Here is a 21,632-nt window from a genome sequence, read left to right as displayed (position 1 = left end):
ACTGAGGCAGATAGATTAAAATATCCACTAATTTTGGGTGTCCAATTTGAGACACTTGGTGCCTGATTTTTCAGAGTATTTAGCATTATGAAGCACCTCATATGTCCAAAGCACAGTCCCTGTTGACTTCAGCTGCAACTGTGAATGTTCAGCACTTATGCAAATTGGATGCCAAGGTTGCAAGTCAGGCACCCAGAAAACGAGGAACATACAATTAGTGGCCACCTTTAAAAAATGTAAGTGACTTGCCTACTGTCACACAATAACTCTGTGGCAGAGGCAGCACTAGAATCCAGTTCTCCAGGGCAGCATTCTACTGCCTTAACCATGAGACTTTCCTTTCTCTTCCTGCAATCTCTGCCCTCATTCACTATATACCTCTCAACCTTAGGTACCTCTAAGCCGCGCGGCCGCGCAGCAGGCTATAAAGGGCCGTGCAGCAGGGGCCTGGAGAGGAGAAAGGTAGGGAGTGGGCGGAGACTGGGGAGGGGAGCAAGTTGGGATGTGCAGGGCTGCCGCAAACCTCTCCTCTGGCTCACTTCTGCTGTCAGCGGGGAGAAAGGGCTCATCCCCCAGAGCTCCATGCTGCCGGTGGGGAGAGAGGGCCCATCCCCCAGAGCTCCATGCTGCCGGCGGGGAGAGGGGGGGCCCCTACCCCAGAGCGCTGTGCTGCTGGCAGGGAGGGGGGGCTCCCCTGGAACTCCGTGCTGCCAGCGGGGAGAGGGGGGCCCCTACCCTGGAGCTCTGTGCTGCCGGTGGGGAGCCCCTACCCTAGAGCTCTGTGCTGCCGGTGGGGAGAGGGCTGGGGGGAATCTTCTGGACCCATCCCCGGGGCAGCCCGCCTGCACCCCGAGCTGGAGCCCTCACAGCCCCCTCCCACTCCACTCCATTAATTTTGTTATATGCACCCATATGGAGTGATTTGTCACACATCGCCTCCATATTGGTGCACATAACAAAATTCATTCTGCACATGGCTGGGAAAAATTAGAGGGAACACTGCTCCCAACTTCTGCTACAAATGATGCAGGGGGCCTACAGACAATAGCTTCCGTCCTTACACAACCCTGATTCATCTCCAGAGTAGGTCCATCCTGTGCACTGAATGAGGCAGGGATCCTTTGGAAAAAATAGTATGTCATCCTATAATTAATGACTATCAGATTCATAACATGGGGCTAAAGTACGGTTGCACAGGCAATTTATCTAGCTTCAACTTCCAGCCACTGGATCTTGATATATCTTTGTCCGTTAGACTGAAGAACCCGTTACCAAATACTTGAGTGCACTAGTAGGCACAGACTCTTCTGCCCCCTTCTCCCCAAGCCTGATCCCTTCTGTTCTGTCCTGACCAACAAGTCCCTTTTCCAGTCCTGTCACTTCCCCATTCCTGGCTCCTTGTCCCAGTGCCATTCTCCTTGCCTACCCAATCCCAATCTCCACTCCCAGTCCTATGTCTCCTCAAGGTACAGGGTCTGAGTCCCAATCTTCCTCCTCACACGCAGTCCCAGTCTCCTTGTCCAGCTAGTCCCAATTCTCCCCTCCTGGCACCGTGTCTCTTTCCCTCCCACCTAGTTTCAATCCCAGTCTCCCCACACCCATACCTAGTCCCAGTCTCCTTGTCCAGCTCTCAATCCCAGTCTCCCTTCCTGGCTCCTCATCCAATCTCAGTCTCCTTCTCAGATCCTTGTCCCAGGCTTTTTGACAGTCAGTCCCAGCTCTACCCCTAAACCCCAGCTCCTTATCAAATCTGCCTTCTCTCCCCCCCAGCTCACTGACTCCCAGTCTCCCCATCATATCCCGCACTGGCTCCCAAACCCAGCCTCGTCTCCCAACCAGTCCCAGCCACTCAGTCTCCTTGCTCAGCCAGTGCCAGCCCCCACCTCCAACTTCCAGTCAGTTTCTCTCCTCCCACCACCAGCCACCTTGTTCCAATCTATTGTTTTGCTTCTCCCTCGCCTGGCTTTTAAGAACATAAGAATGGCCATACTGGGTCAGACCAAAGGTCCATCTAGTCCAGTATCCTGTCTACCGACAGTGGCCAATGCCAGGTACCCCATAGGGAATGAACAGACCAGGAAATCACCACAGGCATGTGTAAACTGAGATTCTTCAAAGGCTTTTCACTTGATTAAATTTGGGTGGATTTTTACAGGGATGGCAAAAGACACATGCTTGATAAAAAGCCCACGCATTTGCCAAACTTCAAGCAGAGGGGAATGAGAGAGTCTCAAAGAAAAGATCACCAGATTTTTTTAACATAAATAAAGCAATAGTCTGTCCCCTCCCCCCCCCCCAGTTTTGTTCTCAGAAATGGCTGAACCATTTTGGCTAAAATTTTCTAAAAAAATTCTGCTTGGGGAGACACCTGGCATAGAAAATTTTAGCCCAAATGCTTAAAGTTTGACAAAGTTATAAGTGGGGCTTCTGTTTTTCGGGGTTTAAAAAATTTCACTTTTTTGTTTTTTTTAAAGCAATTCTTGAGTTTTATGTAGATGTCCAAATATCTGGGGTTTCTTCTTATACAACCTATAATGAATAATCTCTTTGTAATGTTCCCTTGTGCGCTTTAACATAGTATTCTTCAAACAGCCTTAGGGAACCTTTAATGCACTTCAACAGGGTCTTCACGGACCAATTAAGGCACAACACATTAGGGTGCTTCACAGATCACCCTGTAGTCTGTATTACTGCTCTATGTAGAAAGATAGAGGTAACTATTTCTGGTGTTTTTCTGGTGTTTACTGAATATACACAAATTTTCTTTTTGTATAAGGAGCTATCAAACAGGAGCGGCTAACAAGGGAGTTTTCGGAGGGAGTTTGGAGGGGGAGAGGGGGTGGAGGGCTAGATACAGTTAGGATTCTTTAAACTTAAAGCCAACCTCCCGTCCCCCGACAAAAACAAAAACATCAACAAAGGAACGAGCTGCAGGAGTAAAAAGAGAATGCACGCTGAAGTCCAGCAACACCAAAGTGGGGGCTATCCAGTTTATTGCACCCAATGCAGAATGTATGATTACCTGCCCTATAGGCACGTGGCGTATGTGTGCATTTGGTGCAAGGAGCTCCTGACCCTCAGAGACTGTGTACGGGCTTTGGAGATCAGAGTGGCTAAACTGGAAGGAGACAGGGAGACAGAGAAGTACATAGATGAGACTTTCCAGGACACAGCAGAACGGTCCCACCCCCAGTCTGACAGCCTCTGTGCTGTTGAGGAGGATGAAAGTCACAGGGAAGGAGACCATCCAACTGGAGCAGAAGGAAATGATTCCATAGTTGGGACGTTCCTTCCAGACGATGTTGTGGTATCCTCTTGTACTAAGGATACCTCTCTGTGGGAGGGAACTCCAGTTTTTAGGAAGAGACAGATATTAGTAATGGGAGATTCGATTATTAGAAACATAGATAGCTGGGTTTGCAATGAGCGGGAAAATCACATGGTGACTTGCCTGCCTGATACGAAGGTTGCAGATCTCTTGAGACATCTAGAAAGACTTATGTTTAGCACTGGGGAGGAGCCGGTGGTTGTGGTACATGTAGGTACCAATGACAAAGGGAAAGACAGGAGAGAGGCCCCAGAGGCCACATTTAGGCTGCTAGGTAAGAGATTGAAGTCCAGGACCTCCATAGTAGCATTCTCTGAAAAGCTTCTAGTTCCATGCGCAGGGCCAGTTAGACAGGTAGAACTGCAGGGTCTCAATGCGTGGATGAGATGATGGTGTAGGGAGGAGGGGTTTAGATTTATTAAGAACTGGGGAATCATTTGGGAAAGGGGGAGCCTATACAGGAAGGATGCGCTCCACCTCAACCAAAATGGAACCAGATTGCTGGCACTTAAAATTGAAAAGGCCATAGAGCAGTTTTTAAACTAAGGGCTGGTGGAAAGCAGACAGGTGCGAAGGAGCATGTGGTTCGGACAGAGGCATCCCTTAGAGAATCTCCATGAATAGATATTCCACTATGTCCTAGTAAAGAGGAGAGGATGGAAGATGATAAAATATGGGTAGGATCTGATGAGAAACAGTCAAAAGAAAAAAAGTCCCATTCAATTACATCATGTAATGGCAGACAGCTAAAAAGTGACAGGTTTTTGAAGTGCTTATATACAAATGCTAAAAGTCTAAATAATAAGATGGGTGAACCAGAGTGCCTCATATTAAATGAGGATATTGATATAATAGGCATCACAGAAACTTGGTGGAATGAGGATAATCAATAGGACACAGTAATTCCAGGGTACAAAATATATCAGACGGACACAATAGGTCGTGCTGATAAGGGAGTGGCACTATATGTGAAAGCAAGCGTAGAATCAAATGAAGTAAAAATCTTAAATGAACCAAACTTTACCATAGAATCTTTATGGATAGTAATCCCATGCTCTAAGAAGAAGAATATAGCAGTAGGGATATATTACCGACCATCTGACCAGGTTGGTGATAGTGATCTCAGGGAGATTAGAGAGGCTATTAAAATAAAAAACTCAGTAATAATGGGGGATTTCAACTATCCCCATATTGACTGGGTATATGTCACCTCAGGACAGGATGCAGAAATGAAGTTTCTTGACACCTTAAATGACTGCTTCTTGGAGCAGCTAGTTCTGGAACTCACACAAGGAAAGGCAATTCCTGATTTAGTCCTAAGTAAAGCACAGAATCTGGTCCAAGAGGTGAATATAGCTGGACCGCTTGGTAATAGTGATCATAATATAATTAAATTCAATATCCCTGTGGCGGGGAAAACACCACAGCAGCCCAACACTGTAGTATTTAATTTCAGAAAGGGGGACTACACAAAAATGAGGAAGTTAGTTAAACAGAAATTAAAAGGTACAGCGCAAAAAGTGAAATCCCTGCAAGCTGCATGGAAACTTTTTAAAGACACAATAATAGAGGCTAAATGTATACCCCAAATTAAAAAACACAGTAAGAAAACCAAAAAAGTGCCACCGTGGCTAAACAACGAAGTAAAAGAAGCAGTGAAAGACAAAAAGGCATCCTTTAAAAAGTGGAAGTTAAATCCCTAGTGAGGAAAATAGAAAGGAGCACACATTCTGGCAAACAAAGTGTAAAAATATAATTAGGAAGGCCAAAAAAGAATTTGAAGAAAGCTAGCCAAAGGCTCAAAAAAAATTGCTTTTACTTTTAAAGAACATCTGAAGTAGGAAGCCTGGTAAACAACCAGTGGGGCCACTGGACGATGGAGATGCTAAAGAAGCAAGGACGATAAGGCCGTTGCAGAGAAACTAAATGAATTCTTTGCATCGGTCTTCATCGCTGAGGATGTGAGGGAGATTCCCAAACCTGAGCCATTCTTTTTAGGTGACAAATCTGAGGAACTGTCCCAGATTGAGGTGCCATTAGAGGAGGTTTTGGACCAAACTGATAAACTGAACAGTAATAAGTCACTAGGACCAGATGGTATTCACCCAGGAGTTCTGCAGGAACTTAAATGTAAAATTGTAGAACTACTAACTGTAGTTTGTAACCTATCATCTAAATCAGCTTCTGTACCAAATGACTGGAGATAGCTAATGTGACACCAATTTTTTAAAAGGGCTCCAGAGGTGATCCAGACAATTACAGGCCGGTAAGCCTGACTTCAGTACTGGGCAAACCAGTTGAAACCATAGTAAAGAACAAAATTGTCAGACACATAGATTAATATAATTTGTTGGGGAAGAGTCAACATGTTTTCATAAATGATCTGGAAAAGGGGGTAAACAGTGAGGTGGCAAAATTTGCAGATGATACAAAACTACTCAAGATAGTTAAGTCCCAAGCAGACTGTGAAGAGCTACAAAAGGATCTCACAAAACTGGGTGACTGGGCAACAAAATAGCAGATGAAATATAAGGCTGATAAATGCAAAGTAATGCACATTGGAAAACATAATCCCAATTATATATATAAAATGTGGGGGTCTAAATTAGCTGTTACCACTCAAGAAAGAGATCTTGGAGTCATTGTGGATAGTTCTCTAAAAACATCCACTCAAGGTGCAGCAACAGTCAAAAAAGCAAACAGAATGTTGGGAATCATTAAGAAAGGGACAGATGATAAGACAGAAAATATCATTCTGCCTCTATATAAATCTATGCTATGCCCACATCTTGAATACTGCATACAGATGTGTCGCCCCATCTCAATAAAGATATATTGGCATTGGAAAAGGGCAACAAAAATGATTAGGGGTATGGAATGGCTTCTGCATGAGGAGTGATTAATAAGACTGGGACTTTTCAGCTTGGAAAAGAGATAACTAAGGGGGGATATGATAGAGGTGTATAAAATCATGCCTCGTGTGGAGAAAGTAAATAAGGAAGTGTTATTTACTCCTCATAGCACAAGAACTAGTGGTCACCAAATGAAATTAATAAGGAGCATGGCTTAAAACAAAAAAAAGGAAGTATTTTTTCACACAACGCACAGTCAACCTGTGGAACGCCTTGCCAGAGAATGTTGTGAAGGCCAAGACTATCACAGGGTTCAAAAAAGAACTAAATAAGTTCATGGAGGATAGGTCCATCAATGGCTATTAGCCAGGATGGGCAGGGATGGTATCCCTAGCCTCTGTTTGCCAGAAGCTGGGAATGGGTGACAGGGGATGGATCACTTGATGATTACCTATTCTGTTCATTCCCTCTGGGGCACCTGGCTTTGGCCACTGTTGGAAGACAGGATATTGGACTTGATAGACCTTTGGTCTGACCCAGTATGGCAGGTCTTATGTCCTTAAGGGTTATTTATCTGTATTTATCAGTTAAAACTGAAAATCAGAATCCCTAATGATAAGGAACTGGAAACAAGGTCTTATAGTAGGAAGTACTAGGGAACCTCAATTGTAGATGGTGCTACCAGCCCTGCCTAAAATACAATACAATAATGAAAGCTACTGGTAGCTATAAACTGATGGGTGCTCCTACATTTCTGATTTTTCTGCATTCATGACACTAAACAGAAGAAAAACTGTCCTTTACTATGGTCTCCTTTCAGGTGCTTGACCGATCTAGTACAGTATAGATCAGGTATTTCATGTTATGGACCATTAATCAAGAGAGATTCTATTGTGAAGAACCTCCCCTTCCCTACTCCTGAATTTAGAACCCATAACTTCATTGCAGCAACCTAAGAACATGGTCATCTGAAAAAGTGATATCGCAACAGCATTTAGGATATAAACTCGGAGTGATAGGGTAGCTGCTTCGTTATCTTCTCCCAATTAGCTGTACCTTATCTGTTTGTTTCCTAGTTGTGCATCCAGGGCTTTACACTGATTATTCATTACAGTATTACCATATCCCTCTCTTGTTGCCTGCAGCTCCCATTGCTCTAAACTCTCCAATTGCCCTTTCTGTTTGCTTTTATCCTCTTGTGTGTTTGATACTTCCATTTTGGAGTCCCCCACAAATTCGATCATGGTTGAATTTATGTGAAAGAAATACAAAATAGCCAACAAAGAAAGACACAAAGCAGCCACATGGAGTACAGAGTAATTCCACCTGAAAGTTCTCTGTGAACCACAGGCTGAAAGCTACAGGCTGAGTATATATAGATTTTTGTTTCTGTGATGATGAAGGACAAGTATATCTCCAGTTTGCAGTTCTCCAAAAAAAATCAAAGGGTGACATTCAATCCTGTGCAGAGGTCTAGCACAGGGCCTATGTACCACTCAAATCCTATTCAAGGCTGTAAGTGGGGAAATTTACCCTAAAACCACAGTTTGGTTCAGTTTTGGTTTGGTTCAGTTTTAGTTCAGATTTATAAACATTTTGCATGTATCTGCAAACATTCACTTCAAACCATATTTTCATATGTAAGTGCACTGCTTAATAAAAATGCGCGGCTTTTCATAGGAAGCACATCTAAGATGATAATAAAGCAGTATATAAACTTGCAAAACTATCAATGTTGCAGCAATTAAAATATTTACGTCTGACACAAATTCTGACGAGTTAAAGACTTTCAACCCAATCCTGAATTAGGAGGTTCAAGCTATCCAAATAATTCTTGGAATAAAGTAACTCACCCTCTGCATTAGAGAAACAATGGCATCCACTGCTGCTGTCAGACCCTTTCCCTCTTATTACAGTTAATCAGGAGCATAAACACCATAATGAAGCTGAGTCCCTGAAAACTCACCAGGCTGTGCATAATTTCCACTCCAGCTGGATTCACTGTAAGTGCCTCATCATACAATTGCTTAGCCTCCTCCAAACTGCCTTTCATCTCTGCAAGTCTCCCACGCATGTACAGCACAGTGTGAGATGTGGGGAAAAGACTAGCTGCTTCCTGGATACAAAATCCTGCTTCTTTGAGATGCCGTTGTTCCATGAAGAGTTCAGCTATAAAACAAAAACTACCATTAGTTTAAATAATTCAGTAACCTTTATACTTGTAATAATTACACTTTCTCCCTTAAACACATTAAATTAGAAGGCCTGGATCCTGCAAATGTTTACTGTTATGGTTAGTGCTTACTACTGTGAGTAGCTCCATTGAATTGAGACTACTCTTAGCAGTAAGCACACAGAAAGATCTCTATTCAGGAAAGCATTCCTGGCAAACTTTAAGCACATCCTTAAAGTGCTGTCCTGAAAAGGGACAGACTTAAGTATGTACTTAAATGTTTTCTGAATTGGAGCTAAATATGTGCTGGATCTGGCCCTAAAAGAGCAGTATTAGTAGCTATGTAAGGCCATTTCCAAACAGATGGAAAGAAGACAGAATAAGAAGTCATGGTTGTCTGGTGGGAGGTTTGATAATGTCGGAGTAATAGGATACATTTAACTGAGGGGGCAGTTCTCTTATTTAAAGGGGAACTCCGAACTTGATTTTTGTTAAACGGACTAATTTCTCTCAATGAGTTTTCTGATTCTCTATAAAGGTCTATATTCTGTGTATGATAGACATATTGTATATTAAATGTCATATTTATTATTAATATACACAAACATGCATTCGCCATAAAGATAGAGATCTTAGATGAAGTCACTAACTGAAAATGCAGTTGTTCTGCTGTTTACTTTTCTCATTAAGTAGCAATTGTACTATTGCTTTTCTCGCAAAGAAAAAATGGAACAAGCATACTAATGCACTTTACTGACACTAACAATTTGTTTGTTAATATAAATACTGAACAAGGTTTATTATGAACTAAATCCAACTCCTAATATTCTTAAAAAACTTCAAAAAAGGCTTCACAACAGGACATTCAGATTTCATTGAGCCATGTATTTGAAACGGGAGCTTCTAATATTAAAAACAAATATAGTAATTTTCATTACTGCCACCAAGGAAAAGCAGCCTCAATTTCTTTGTTCTATCACCTTGTTATGTTACCTGTGCTAATCAGCTGTGGAGGCTGCTGGAATCATTTCTGTATTCATTTCATATTATAGTACAGACGCTCCCTGGGTTATGCAAGACCCGACTTATGCAAATTCGCACTTACGGAAAAAGTTCCATAAGCCAGAAACAGGATTTTCGAATTGCAGAAATTTTTGTGCAACGTATGGGTCTATGTTTCCGACTTACACAAAATTCGAGTTACGCAAGGCTTTCCGGAACGGAACGATTGCCTAAGTTGGGGGGCGTCTGTACAGTAACTCCTTGCTTAACGTTGTAGTTCTGTTCATGAAAAATGCGACTTTAAGCGAAACAATGTTAAGTGAATCCAATTTTCCCATAAGAATTAATGTGTGTGTGTGTGTGTGGGGTTAGGTTCCAGGGAAAATTTTTTCACCAGACAAAAGGCTATATTATATATCTATCTATCTATATATACACACACACACACACACAGTAGAAGTTTAAAACAAACAATTTAATACTGTACACAGTGATGATGATTGTGAAGCTTGGTTGAGGTGGTAAGTCAGAGGGTGGGATATTTCCCAGGGAATGCCTTACTGCTAAATGATGAAGTAGCTTTTGGCTGAGCCCTCAAAGGTTAAATGTTAACGTAGCCTCACACTCTACAAGCAGCATGAATGGAGGGAGGGGAGACAGCATGGCAGACAGAGACAGAGACACACCCTGTGTGAGAGAGAGAGATGCCCATTGCCCCTTTAAGTATGCTGACCCCACTCTAAGTACATTGCCTTGTTGAGTAGATCAGCAAGTTGCGACAGCAGCTGCTCCCAGGAAGCTCTCTCCATCCTGAACCCTGTCCTTTCGTCCCCCTCCCACCATGGAGATGGGGTAAACTGGATGTAGGAGCAGGGGGGAGGGGGACACCCTGACATTAGTCCCCTTCTCTCCCCCACCCTGCACAGTAAGCAGGAGGCTCTGGGGAGCAGCCTCAAGGCAGAGGGCAGGAGCAGCACATGGCCATGGGGGGAGGGACAGCTGAACTGCTGGCAATTGAAAGCCTGCAGGGCGGCTGCCACACAGGGAACTTAGGGGAGTGGGGAGCTGATAGGGGGGCTGCCAGTCCACCTTGGTTCCAAGCCCTCACCTGCTAGCTACAACGGGCTGCTCTTCCTGCAAGCAGCGGACAAAGCAGGCGGCTGCCAAATGACGTTAGAAGGGAGCATTGCAAAACTTTAAACGAGCATGTTCCCTAATTGATCAGCAACATAACAACGAAACAACGTTAACTGGGATAACTTTAAGTGAGGAGTTACTGTAAGTTGAAGCCCTGTAAAAGCTTGGTTCAAAATTTTCAAACCCAGGTGTTAAAGGTAGGCAACTGATTCCATATTTCAACACTGATTTAAATGGCCAGATTTTCAGCAGCAATGAATAACTTCAACTACAAAAGAAGTCAACGGGAGCTGTTGGGGCTCAGCACTTCTGAAAATTAGGTGCCAAACTTTTTAGACACCCTAGTCTGAAAATAGTGGCCTTAGCTTGTTGGATGACACAGATGATTCAAGGGATTGGTAATGAGATAAGGAGCTTTCTGCCTGCATGTGAACAGATCAAAAATACATCACAGGTTGGTAGCAACCAAAAGTTGTGGCCTATCTGAAATGAGATTGTGGCCTCAGGCTACATTGAAAGTGGCACTTATTAGCAGACTCAGAGTGGTCAAATAATGAAGGGATGCAATTTCTGAACCCCATCTAATCCCTGAGGGTGGTCTTTCCAGGTCATGGGTGGGACACTGTGGAGAAGCTTACATGTGATTGGCTATGCCTGCACTGTAATGTAGATAAATGATGCCATTCTCCAGGGTTATCAATATGGCTCCTTTCATGAGCAAAACATTCAGCTTTCAAAAGGAGCTCACTTTTTAAAAGATGCTCATATACTCTGAGAAGTTCTGTGTATTATTTGCAGGAAAGAAACTGCATGCTTAACCAGAATAAAATATCGGCATACAGTTCCTTCCCAAGGCTCCAGAGGGATGCAGATATCTCATCAAGCTGAGGATATGCTGAACCTTATTGAAAATTTTGTGGACAGGAAATATTTTACTTGCTCTTCCCAAGCGAACAATGTTTTCCTGCCAAGTGATGCATGGCAGCTGATGATGTGCATATGGTAACAATGCTGACTTGGGTATGCAAAGTGACAATTCACAGCCTGAATAAAAATACATTGTTTGCTAGCACAGAAGTAAGTAGCAGCACAAGACCAGAGATAAAGTCAATGGGAGTTTCTTCACTAATTTCAATGAGGTCAGGATTTCACCCCAGTTATTAACGGCCAGCACCTACACTCAGCTAGGAATAAGTTGCCAGCAGTAACATCCTTTAGGTTTGCAGGGAGGAAGAAGAGCACCTAGAAGACCTTGATTCAACAGAGTACTTAAGCATGTGTCTAATTTAAAGCACTCAAGCAGACCCACTGAAATAATTTGAAGTTAGGCACATGCTTAAGTACTTTGCTCTACGGGGGCCTGAATGAGGATAACAGTGGAAATATTGCATATGCATATTACCATCTTAGTTGCTCTGCTACCAACCAAAATAAAATGCAACTCAGACCATATAAGGTAAGAATGAAGGTCAGGAGGGAAGAATGTGAGAATACATACAGCCTGTAACGCAAAGTATGCAATCTGAAGAGCACTTATTCTTCCTTTCAGCTGTGCCTGTGTGTCTGTAAATCCTTTGCAGTAATCACAATTATTAAAACAACACGGAATCTAAGTAAGATCCACAAATTGTATTTTATGCTGTGGTAATGTAACATATTAAACTTCAGTCCATTTATTTGCAGGCTCAAACGTCAAAAGATGATTTAGTGGTGTGGGAAGTTTAATTTGCATGAAGAAAGAACAACACTGGACAACATCCAACTCTGTACTTTGTTCTTCTTTTTTAACAGATCAATTGAGAAGGAGGACCTTCCTGACAGAAGCACAATGGAAGTGCTTTTGGGTTGGAGAAGCAAGTAAAGAAAGCACCCAGCCAACTAAAAGATACCAAGGGAAATATTTTAGGCTTACATGTTTCCTAGAAATTTATTTTACACTTCTATTAGTCATTCATTCTATTTACAGATGAAAAAGATGCATTTATAATCAAAACTGAAAAACCAATGAGTCATTTAATCTACCTGGATAATGCTCCCACCCCTTCACCATTATACTAAATATTGCCCTACTATTGCCACATTAGCGCAGTCCAACACGTAGGATCACACAGAATGCTCCCTTGCATCACCAAATCTTGCTGTAAATAAATTTCTGACTGGTTACTTTGTTGGTACACTGGCAATCCCAACAGGCAGCTCTATTTGGAAAAGTTGCAACACCAGGTACATGCCCCAAACCCAGGAGGTTGCTCCTCCGATGGAGTGAATAAAGTAAGATAGTAGATGTGATCTGCATTTTCTTACTTGTGAAAGGTTCTTAGTTTCAATGAAGTCATGCAAGAGTGTTAAACTGCTGGACTGAGGAATTACTCTTCCTTCTGTGTTATTTGCAGCCTATGATTCCAAACAGGCTATATCCGCCGGCATGGACACAGTATATATCTGACAGCACAGCTATCAGTTTGACACCTTCAGTGTCAATCATCCTCATAAAGGCCCAGTTAGAACAATGTAGTCGCACATATTAAACTGGGCTACATAAACCAGGAGTTCTCAGAGTGCTTCACAGCGAGAATACTTAAAAGAAAGATCATCTCAACCACTGCCTCTTCTACCAACCTCCCAAGGGCAACAGCAGCAACTGCTACCATGGACAGTTATTAGGAAGAATTCCGGCATTTTTAACTGTTTTTAAACCAGTAAGTGTTGTGTCTTTGGGTGGAGTGAGAGAGGGAGCAAACAACCCTGCACTGCCTCCTTTCCCTCTGCTTTTGAAGCCCAATCCTGCATCCACTGAAGTCAACGGGAACAGTCCAAGTTACTTCAATGGGAGCAGAAGTGGGCCATTTGCTCTATTCCTTTCTCTCCTTTGTTCCCCATCACATGTTGCCCAGCCACCCATCCCTCTTCTCCCCTGCTCCTGTGGACATTCCTCTCTCACTAGTGGCTCCAGACAACTCTGGCAACATTCTGTAATCCCTATTTCCACCGGTCGCTCCAGTCTTAATACTGGGTTTGGTGTGAGAGGGGGGTTCACATAGCCTTTCCTATGTAGCAGCAACCCTTAACAGGCTGGCTCCACCTCCCTGCTTCCAGACATTTCCGCTGGCATCCAGTCTCATTTACATTTAGTTGGAACCAGCATCATACCACCTACCAGCTGCAAATACTCTGCAGAGCACACTTGGAGAACTTCTGCCTTAGACTCTCTAGCTGTTTAGTTCTTTGACAGCATCCTGTTAAATAGTCCATCTAAATAGAATAATAGCTATTTCTACATCCAAGGGCAATTAAGAGTTTAGTGCTGGACCTTAAACTATGACTTTATTCTGGGGCATGTGCGTGTTTCAAAGTGGTATAAAGAATGACTCTCCCTGTCACCAAAGAATCCCTTCCACAGAGGTAGGAACATGGGAATTCTATCCAAAGGAACATGGAAATTCTATCCAAAGGAACAAAAGATACTTGAAGTGACTTTCTTAATGTGATCCACCCAGAGCAAAATCTCAATCCTTTTGAAGTTTGAACACATTCACTGGTATCTGGGATGCAATGTTTAACTTTAACAGCTGCCCCAAAGCAGATTGCACTGCACCATTCCATTCTGTGTGTCAGCTGGATCTGAAACACTGACCTAAGCATCATCTGCATAAACAATATCTCTGCAAACTACTGTGCTTAAATAATGCTACAAATACTACATAGTAAAATGACCCTGGGGGAGAGCCTTGGGGGACCTCCTCTCCTCATATTGTAAGAAGGTGACAGTGCCTACAATTATATGTGGTCATATATTTTCTGTTCCACTGAATTCATTTGTTTTCAGAAGCTGTTGGCATTTGGTACCTCAGCAGCCCGTGGCCTGGTAGAGAGAGCCACTTCTTTGTGACAGTTATGTTTTCATCAGTGATTAGTCTCTTTATTGCCCCTGAAGAGAGATCTTTTTGCTTCTGTAAGATGACGTTAACTTTTAATCATCAACCAATCCTGTCTGCCATTATCACATTATTATGCACAGGGCTGAGGATTCGGGGCAAGTTAGCCAGAGGATTCTCTGGGATACATCCTAAACCTAACTGACTCATTTGAAATAAAATGTATATGCTGGGAAGGTGAAGACGCTGAAATCATTACGTATTCCCAAGCCAGCTGCAGAAGCAGAGCCTAGCTGCTTGTTTCTCTGAACCAGGGCAATAGATTTAGATTCTTTGCAAGGAAAAGGGCTAGAAAATACCTCTAAATGGAATCCGAGGGAGTGACTTACATTTCTTATTTCAAAAACAATAGGTTGCTCAGTCACAGGCTACACAGGGCCCAAAGGGTGACTCAGCAACTTTGTTTACAAAAGTTGCATAATAACATCAGGAGAATGACACAGAGTTACTATAGGTCACTCTCCATACTACTGGTTGCCAATGTGGAGTCCCTGTGGTCATGCGTGGTCACCAAATGAAATGAATAGGCAGCAGATTTAAAACAAACAAAAGGAAGTATTTCTTCACACAACACATAGTCAAACTGTGGAACTCTTTGCCAGAGGATGTTGTGAAGGCCAAGACTATAACAGGGTTCACAAAGGAACTGTTTGCCAGAAGCTGGGAATGGGCGCCGGGGGATGGATCACTTGATGATTACCCGTTCTATTCATTCCCTCTGGGGCACCTGGCATTGACCACTGTTGGAAGACAGGACACTGGGCTAGATGGACCTTTGGTCTGACCCAATATGGCTGTTCTTATATTCTTATGTTCTTATGATCCATCCCATAAGCCAGGGCTGGAATGTGCCAGAACAGTGTTCTGGCACTTTTGCTGCATGGAGGATGCCATTTTGTTCTCAAGATGGCATCCTTAGCACAGCATGAGCTCACACGCATTGTGCGTGAGAGGTCATGTTGGTGGGGGCGTTCCCATGCTGGTGGGTGCATTCTGATAGTAATGCAAACAAAACGGGTCCGGGACAGTTAGACGCCAAAGAGGTCCTTGGGGGGAAAGTTTGGGAACCACTTCTCTATATTGTGGCTCATTCCAAACAAAGTGGTTGCAAAATGTACCAAAGAGCCATATTAAAGTTAGGGGCAAATCCTTTAAGTGAGCATATAATGACTGTCATTTTGGCCGACACATCGCAGGTTGTACTGGGGACCTCCAGAGCCAAAAGCATCAGTCCCTACAGCTTGAGCTAAAAATGTATCTGTATCCGGGGGCTGTAACAAACAGACTCTGTGGATCAGCATGGCGTAGCACACACACTGACCAGAGTGTACACACGTAAGACCCAAAAAGCAGCAGAGCTGCCAAAGTCCTGCTGTGTGGGGGCAGCCAAGGGCAGTCTGCAAGGAGAGGTCCTGCACAACTTGCCCACATTAAAGCACTGCTCCATGGCAGGAGGGAGGCAGGGCAAGGATGGTCGAGAGCCACATGTCCACACATTATGCAGATTTTTTGGCTAAATCCCCCAAGCAGGGGCAGTGCAGTGGTCCAAATCGACTACTAAGGTCAGGGATATCCAATTACTTTTAAATAGTAATTATTTTTTAAATCATAACATAATTAACCTGTGGAACTCACTGCTAAAAGACATCATTAAGGCTAAGGGCTTAAAATGGTTCTAAGAAAGATTGGACATTTATATGGATAAGAACATCCACAGTTACATGATACAGGTTAAAAATTTGCACAGAATATAAACTGTCATGATGTAGGGCAGAAGCCAAACACTAACTGATGGCAGGAAGAAAGTTCTCCTATGGGCAGGGTTTTTAATTTTTTTTTTTATTATAAGGTTTTTTGCACCTTCCCCTGAAGCATCTGGTAGTTGCTTCTGTCAAAGACAGGACCCTGGACTAGCTGAACCACTGGTCTGATCCTGTATGACAATTCCCATGGTCCTATGATCATGAGTGTTTTCCATATCTGGCATGTGAAAATGTCCTGCTTTTTTCGTAAGTGCTTTGTGTGTGTACCTTATTTCCATCTAAGGCCCTTATCCTGAGAGATGCTGACCAACTGGGAGATGCAGGTGGTCTACACCTCTCAGGAAAATGGCCCTAACTCTGGAACTCTCTTTAGCCATCATCTGCAAGGCACCAAGCTATTACTGTACCTTTTACTGGTGCACCCTGAAGATTATTTAGTTTATGTAATTTTAATGTTCTTTTGCCTTCTTTCTAGGGGCTGGGTTCTGGAAAAAGTACAGGCACATACGATTTGCCACCTTCTATCAGATTACTGATCCACAAAGTCCAGTATCCTGCTTTTGGCAGTGACCAATATCTGATGCCCCAGAGGAAGGTGAAATAAATCCATAGTGTGCAGAACTGACTATGAGGTGAAGAGTCCTTTTGGTTTCTCTGGGCTGTTCACAAGAGATGTTGGATGGAGGCAATGGCAGGACAGAGATGAACTCAACCATCCCCATGGTTCAGAGGGGTTTGCATTTGAGGGTTTAGCTCAGGCTCCTTTCTAAACAGAAGCTTGGCCTATGCTGGAGAGACTGGAGCAGGGTCAGCTAAACTGGAAGACCTAGTGATACCAATGATGGCTTCTCTCCTTCACCAGTAACATTTCACAGGGCACAAGGGCACCTCCTTCCATCCAGATTCAACATGAAATGTAACCCATGCCTCCTATTAAATGTTCCAGGCTCTGAGAGTAAATACTACGGGGCAGCCTTCCTTATTGTGAATCTTTGTTCAGCTGAACAGTTGCTTTGTAGTAAATGCTCTGATGTTAAGCATAAGTCTTCTTCGTCCTCCCTCAGGCTCCAGCTTCTTATATTTATCTAGTTTATGTGACCGGAAAGAACACCCAGCAAACCTGCAGCATTTAAAAAGCTCAAGAATTCAAGTAATGGATGGGCAATTCTAAAATTTCAAAGCACTTTTTTAAACAAAAATATTTAAACTGCTTCAGCAGCTGAACCACATTGTAGGATAACGGCTGATCCTAGAGATCTTACCAAAGCTGGCAAAGAAATCTTACAAATCTGAAATAACTTCAGTAACAAAGCGATGTTTGAGGGGGCTTAGGGTTATTGCAAACTAAGGAGGGAAAGCATATAAAACAGGTGTGCAAACAGCACTAATGTGAGTACTACTGGTTGAGCTGAATGGCATCACACAAGACTATTTGTAAAAACAGGCCATGTCCTTTCCTGTCCCCTCCATAGTTCCATTCCCTGCAATAGCCTCTGTGACGTGGCTGTGTGGATCCCGGCCAGTCAGGACTGAGGCCCCATAACATTTTCTTGTGGAACAAAGCCCATCTCCTCTAACTTAGCTCTTGTTTCCCAGGAATCGGCCCATAATAAATAAAATTAAAAGCATTTTGTGAAGGAAGAAAAACCTTTTACTGTAGATAACCCCAGGGAGAAGTTGTTTTCCATTAGCTAACTGTGCCATTCTGCATTGGCTCTCTTCACGTTTATGGCATATTCACTGTAATATTTGTAAACGGTAAATTTCTGACATGTTTCCTGAGATAGAAAGTGACTCTCCCAAACCCACCACATTCTGATGGGGGTAGAATAATTCTCCTAATAATTTATTTTTAAGTGTATCTCTGAACAAAGTCAGCTAGAGTTCTACCTGCTAAAATTTGTAGATTGTGTTTAGCAGGCATCTAGCCAATCCCATATCAAATTACAAGAGCTACTTTGCTGTGAGTAGCCATATTTGGTAAAGTACTGGGTTAGACAAGAAGCTAATTGTCAGATTAAGAGTGTTAGTAATGGCAAACAAAGTGGACACTGTAGTCAAAAGAAAAGCATGAAATAATATAGTAACACAGGTTGAAGTAACAGAGCTCTGCTTATTAAGATGGGCTTGCAGTATTCAAAAGTTAGTACGCAGATAAGGCACACAGTTATTAGTAGCCAGCACCAAAACCACAAAGTTCAGAGTAGAAATAGCTCTACAGAACAAAGATTTTGAAAGTTTTAAAATATTACTTTTCTGTGATAACATGTTTCACTTTGAAACACAGGCCATCTTGCTGAAAGGGTGCAATAAAACTCAAGGTGAGGCTCAACCCTAAACCCAAACTTTAATTTTTTTAGTTGTTCCCTTTGCAGAATAACAACTTCTATGTTTTCAAAAAAAAGGTGAAAAAGAGCACTGACAAGATATTAACAGGGAAGAGCTGGTGAGAACATTCCCTAGGTCAGATTTCTTTCTGCAATGGATTAGCAGCCCTGTAAACATTAACTTCTCAGATTCCTCTTTCAGAATACACATTTATACACCCGCAGTGACTGGCAAATAGAATCTTAGAATATCAGGGTTGGAAGAGACCTCAGGAGGTCATCTAGTCCAACCCCCTGCTCAAAGCAGGACAAGCCCCAACTAAAGCATCCCAGCCAGGGCTTTGTCAAGGCAGGCCTTAAAAATCTCTAAGGATGGAGATTCCACCACCTCCCTAGGTAACCCATTCCAGTGCTTCACCACCCTCCTAGTGAAAAAGTTTTCCTAATATCCAACTTAGACCTCCCCCACTGCAACTTGAGACCATTGCTCCTTGTTCTGTCATCTGCCATTTGAGAACAGCCTAGCTCCATCCTATTCGGAACCCCCCTTCAGGTAGTTGAAGGCTGCTATCAAATCCCCGCCCCCACTCTTCTCTTCTGCAGACTAAATAAGCCCAGTTCTCTCAGCCTCTCCTCGTAAGTCATGTACCCCCTAATCATTTTCATTTTTCTCATATCATCTGAGGGCTATTATGTTTGATGTCTTTATGTGCTTGTTAGCGAAGGCAAGGTTGAAAAACTGCTCCATGCACTTGGAGCAGAAGGTGGTAAGGTTTGGGTTATTTCTTAGTTTTTGCAGGACCACAGTCTTGGACTGAACCCCAAGAAAGCTCTGTCACCTGCACAGATGAGTTTACTCTAGTGGTAGACAGGTCCACTGTACCTGAGGAGTTGAGGATGGTTTATATTATGGAGCATGAGGTGGTATTTAGGATCTATTAGTCCCATAGTTGTTTGCTTTGGTTAATGACATTGTAGTCTATTATGAAGAAAAGGACTGTTTTAGTAAGGCACATATTAATATGGGGAAAAGACTTCAAGTGGGAATCCAGCTGCCTTTCCTTCATGGTAGTTTTCAGAAGTGCTATATACTATGTGTACAGAGAACTATAATTAGTAGTAATAGCTGAACGTATTTGATACTGGTGCTTTGTCTTCTCTCTCATTATAGGATCAGAAAAGTCACAGATGGAAAGATTAGGTCCCTCTCTTCACAAGTGCAGGACAGAGTCCTCAACAAAGGGCATGAAAAGTAGTAACTACTTTTATACTCAACATGCCCCCGATCTCCAGCTGCAGCCAAGGAGTGTGCAAGTGTTGTGCACTGGGCTGGTTCCTCTGAGACATGTTAGTGCTTGCTGAAGGCTGCTCTTACTTTTATGCCAGGTACCTACAGACTCAAGGGACTAGAAATAGCTGGAGTACAGGGGGGTCTTGGCCATACCTCCTAACCCAACTGCAGGTAGGGGGTTTCATAGGAGTCATTCCTCATGTATTTCCTATCTAACAACCTCACTAAGCTGGGGTTGTTCTGTTGTGGCTGCATGTGTTGGCTTTTGGGCCTCTTTAGCAACTAGAGGGCTACAAGGAGGGCCTCACGCAGACAAGACTCAGGGCTTGTTTTATACGTCCCTCTCTTTTTCTCTCTCACATATTCACACAGACTTCTAACTTGATCAATCAGTACCATTAGTTTTCATGCCAGGGGATATGAAAGAGCATGAGAACTATAATGGCTATAAAGGAACACAGAGCAGATGCCTGGTGCTGTGAATGCTAACAATGGAGCATGCTCAGCTGCATCCTGCTAGTGTCTAGAACAGATGAGTGCTTTGCTACCAGTGGTGGAATAACACTCAGGCCTGTGCCTGGGGCCCTGACCAATTTGGGGGCCCTCAGGACTGCCAGAACAATGGCCCCATCCCCTGCTTCTCCTTTACCCCCTGAGGTCCCACCCCAGCTAAGCCAGAAGCTGGAACCGGGCCAGAGCCATACAGGGAACCTGGGTCACCGTAGGGAGCCTTGGACCTTCCCCCTGCCCCAGGTGGGAGGCTGGGATGCCTAAGAGCAGCTCCTGGCCTGTGTCCCTGCCCACCAGGGTGTGCCACCCAGGACACTTGGAGGGTTTGGGGGCCCAGGGGCTCCCGAACCCGGTGGGGGGGGGGAGGTCATGGCCCCTCCACTTTAAACAAAAGAAACCTGCCTTTGGGGTGGGTGACAGCAGGGAGTGCCACATCATCAGCACCAGCCCCTGTTCAGCCAGGCTCTGTGTGTGGCTGCATTTCCCAATCCTAGCTCCGCAGGTGGCAGATGAGTCCCAGCTCAGCGGTGGGAGTTGCGATGTCGGGAGACAGGGAGGGGATGCAAGTAGTTGGAGAGGCATTGCCCCTCCCAAAGAGGGGAGAGGCATGGGGGGGGGGTCACATGCAACTGTCCCCCACCCCCAATTTCTGCGAGCACCGAGCTGCTCTGCTCAGCCTGCAGGGGGAGGGGGGAGAGGGGAGGAGAATGGGGGAAGGGAGGGAGGTGTGAGAGAGGAAGAAGCGGGGAGAGAAGGAGAAGGGGAAGGAAGTGGGAGGGGCAGAGGACAGTGGGGAGAGGAAGGGGGATGGGGTGGGGAGAGGCACCGTGTGTCTGAATTGCCTGAGTGGCCGCAGCTCCCGCACACAGGTCGCCCCACAGCAGCCCCCCACCCCCGTTAAGCTGTGCCCCGCAGCACCAGCAGCCCAGGTATCACTCCAGGCTGGGGGACAGAGCCAGTGACTCAGGAGAACTGGCTTTGGCGCGCACACACTGCCCCACCCCGCCAAATACAGCAGTCAAACTACACTTATGGAAGGGACGCACCTGCCCCCGGGGCCCTGCCTCAGCTCTCGCTGCCCTTTAGGGAGCGTTTAAATCCGCAGCTTATCCAAGCCCCGTCCCAGCAGACACTGGCGTCCTTAGTGCCCAGGCTGTCTGGCAGCTTGCTCCGCAGTGCCGCTGGATGGTGGCTGCTCCCAGGCACCTGCTCTCTTGCTCTGTGCCGGGGCTGCAGCTCCTCCGGGCTCTTCCCCCTGCGGCAGCTGCAGTGCTGAGTGCAGGAGCCGCAGTGGAGTGAGCTGATCCTGGAGGC

The 21,632-nt window shown here is 44.2% G+C and overlaps 1 protein-coding gene across 1 annotated transcript in view; it reads right to left on the bottom strand.

The window, feature by feature from the left end:
- TTC7A (tetratricopeptide repeat domain 7A) overlaps positions 1 to 21,632 on the bottom strand; it is a 267,779-nt gene that overhangs the window by 43,850 nt on the left and 202,297 nt on the right. Inside the window, exon 19 of the mRNA XM_045011489.1 lies at positions 8,147 to 8,349. Coding sequence (XP_044867424.1) covers positions 8,147 to 8,349 — 203 coding nt within the window. The remainder of the gene's footprint in view (positions 1 to 8,146; positions 8,350 to 21,632) is intronic.

This window comes from Mauremys mutica, chromosome 3 (genome assembly GCF_020497125.1).
Source record: "Mauremys mutica isolate MM-2020 ecotype Southern chromosome 3, ASM2049712v1, whole genome shotgun sequence".
In the NCBI taxonomy this organism is placed as follows: domain Eukaryota; kingdom Metazoa; phylum Chordata; order Testudines; family Geoemydidae; genus Mauremys; species Mauremys mutica.
The sequence above is the reverse complement of the archived record's forward strand: the minus strand, read 5'-3'. Positions and strand labels throughout refer to the sequence as shown.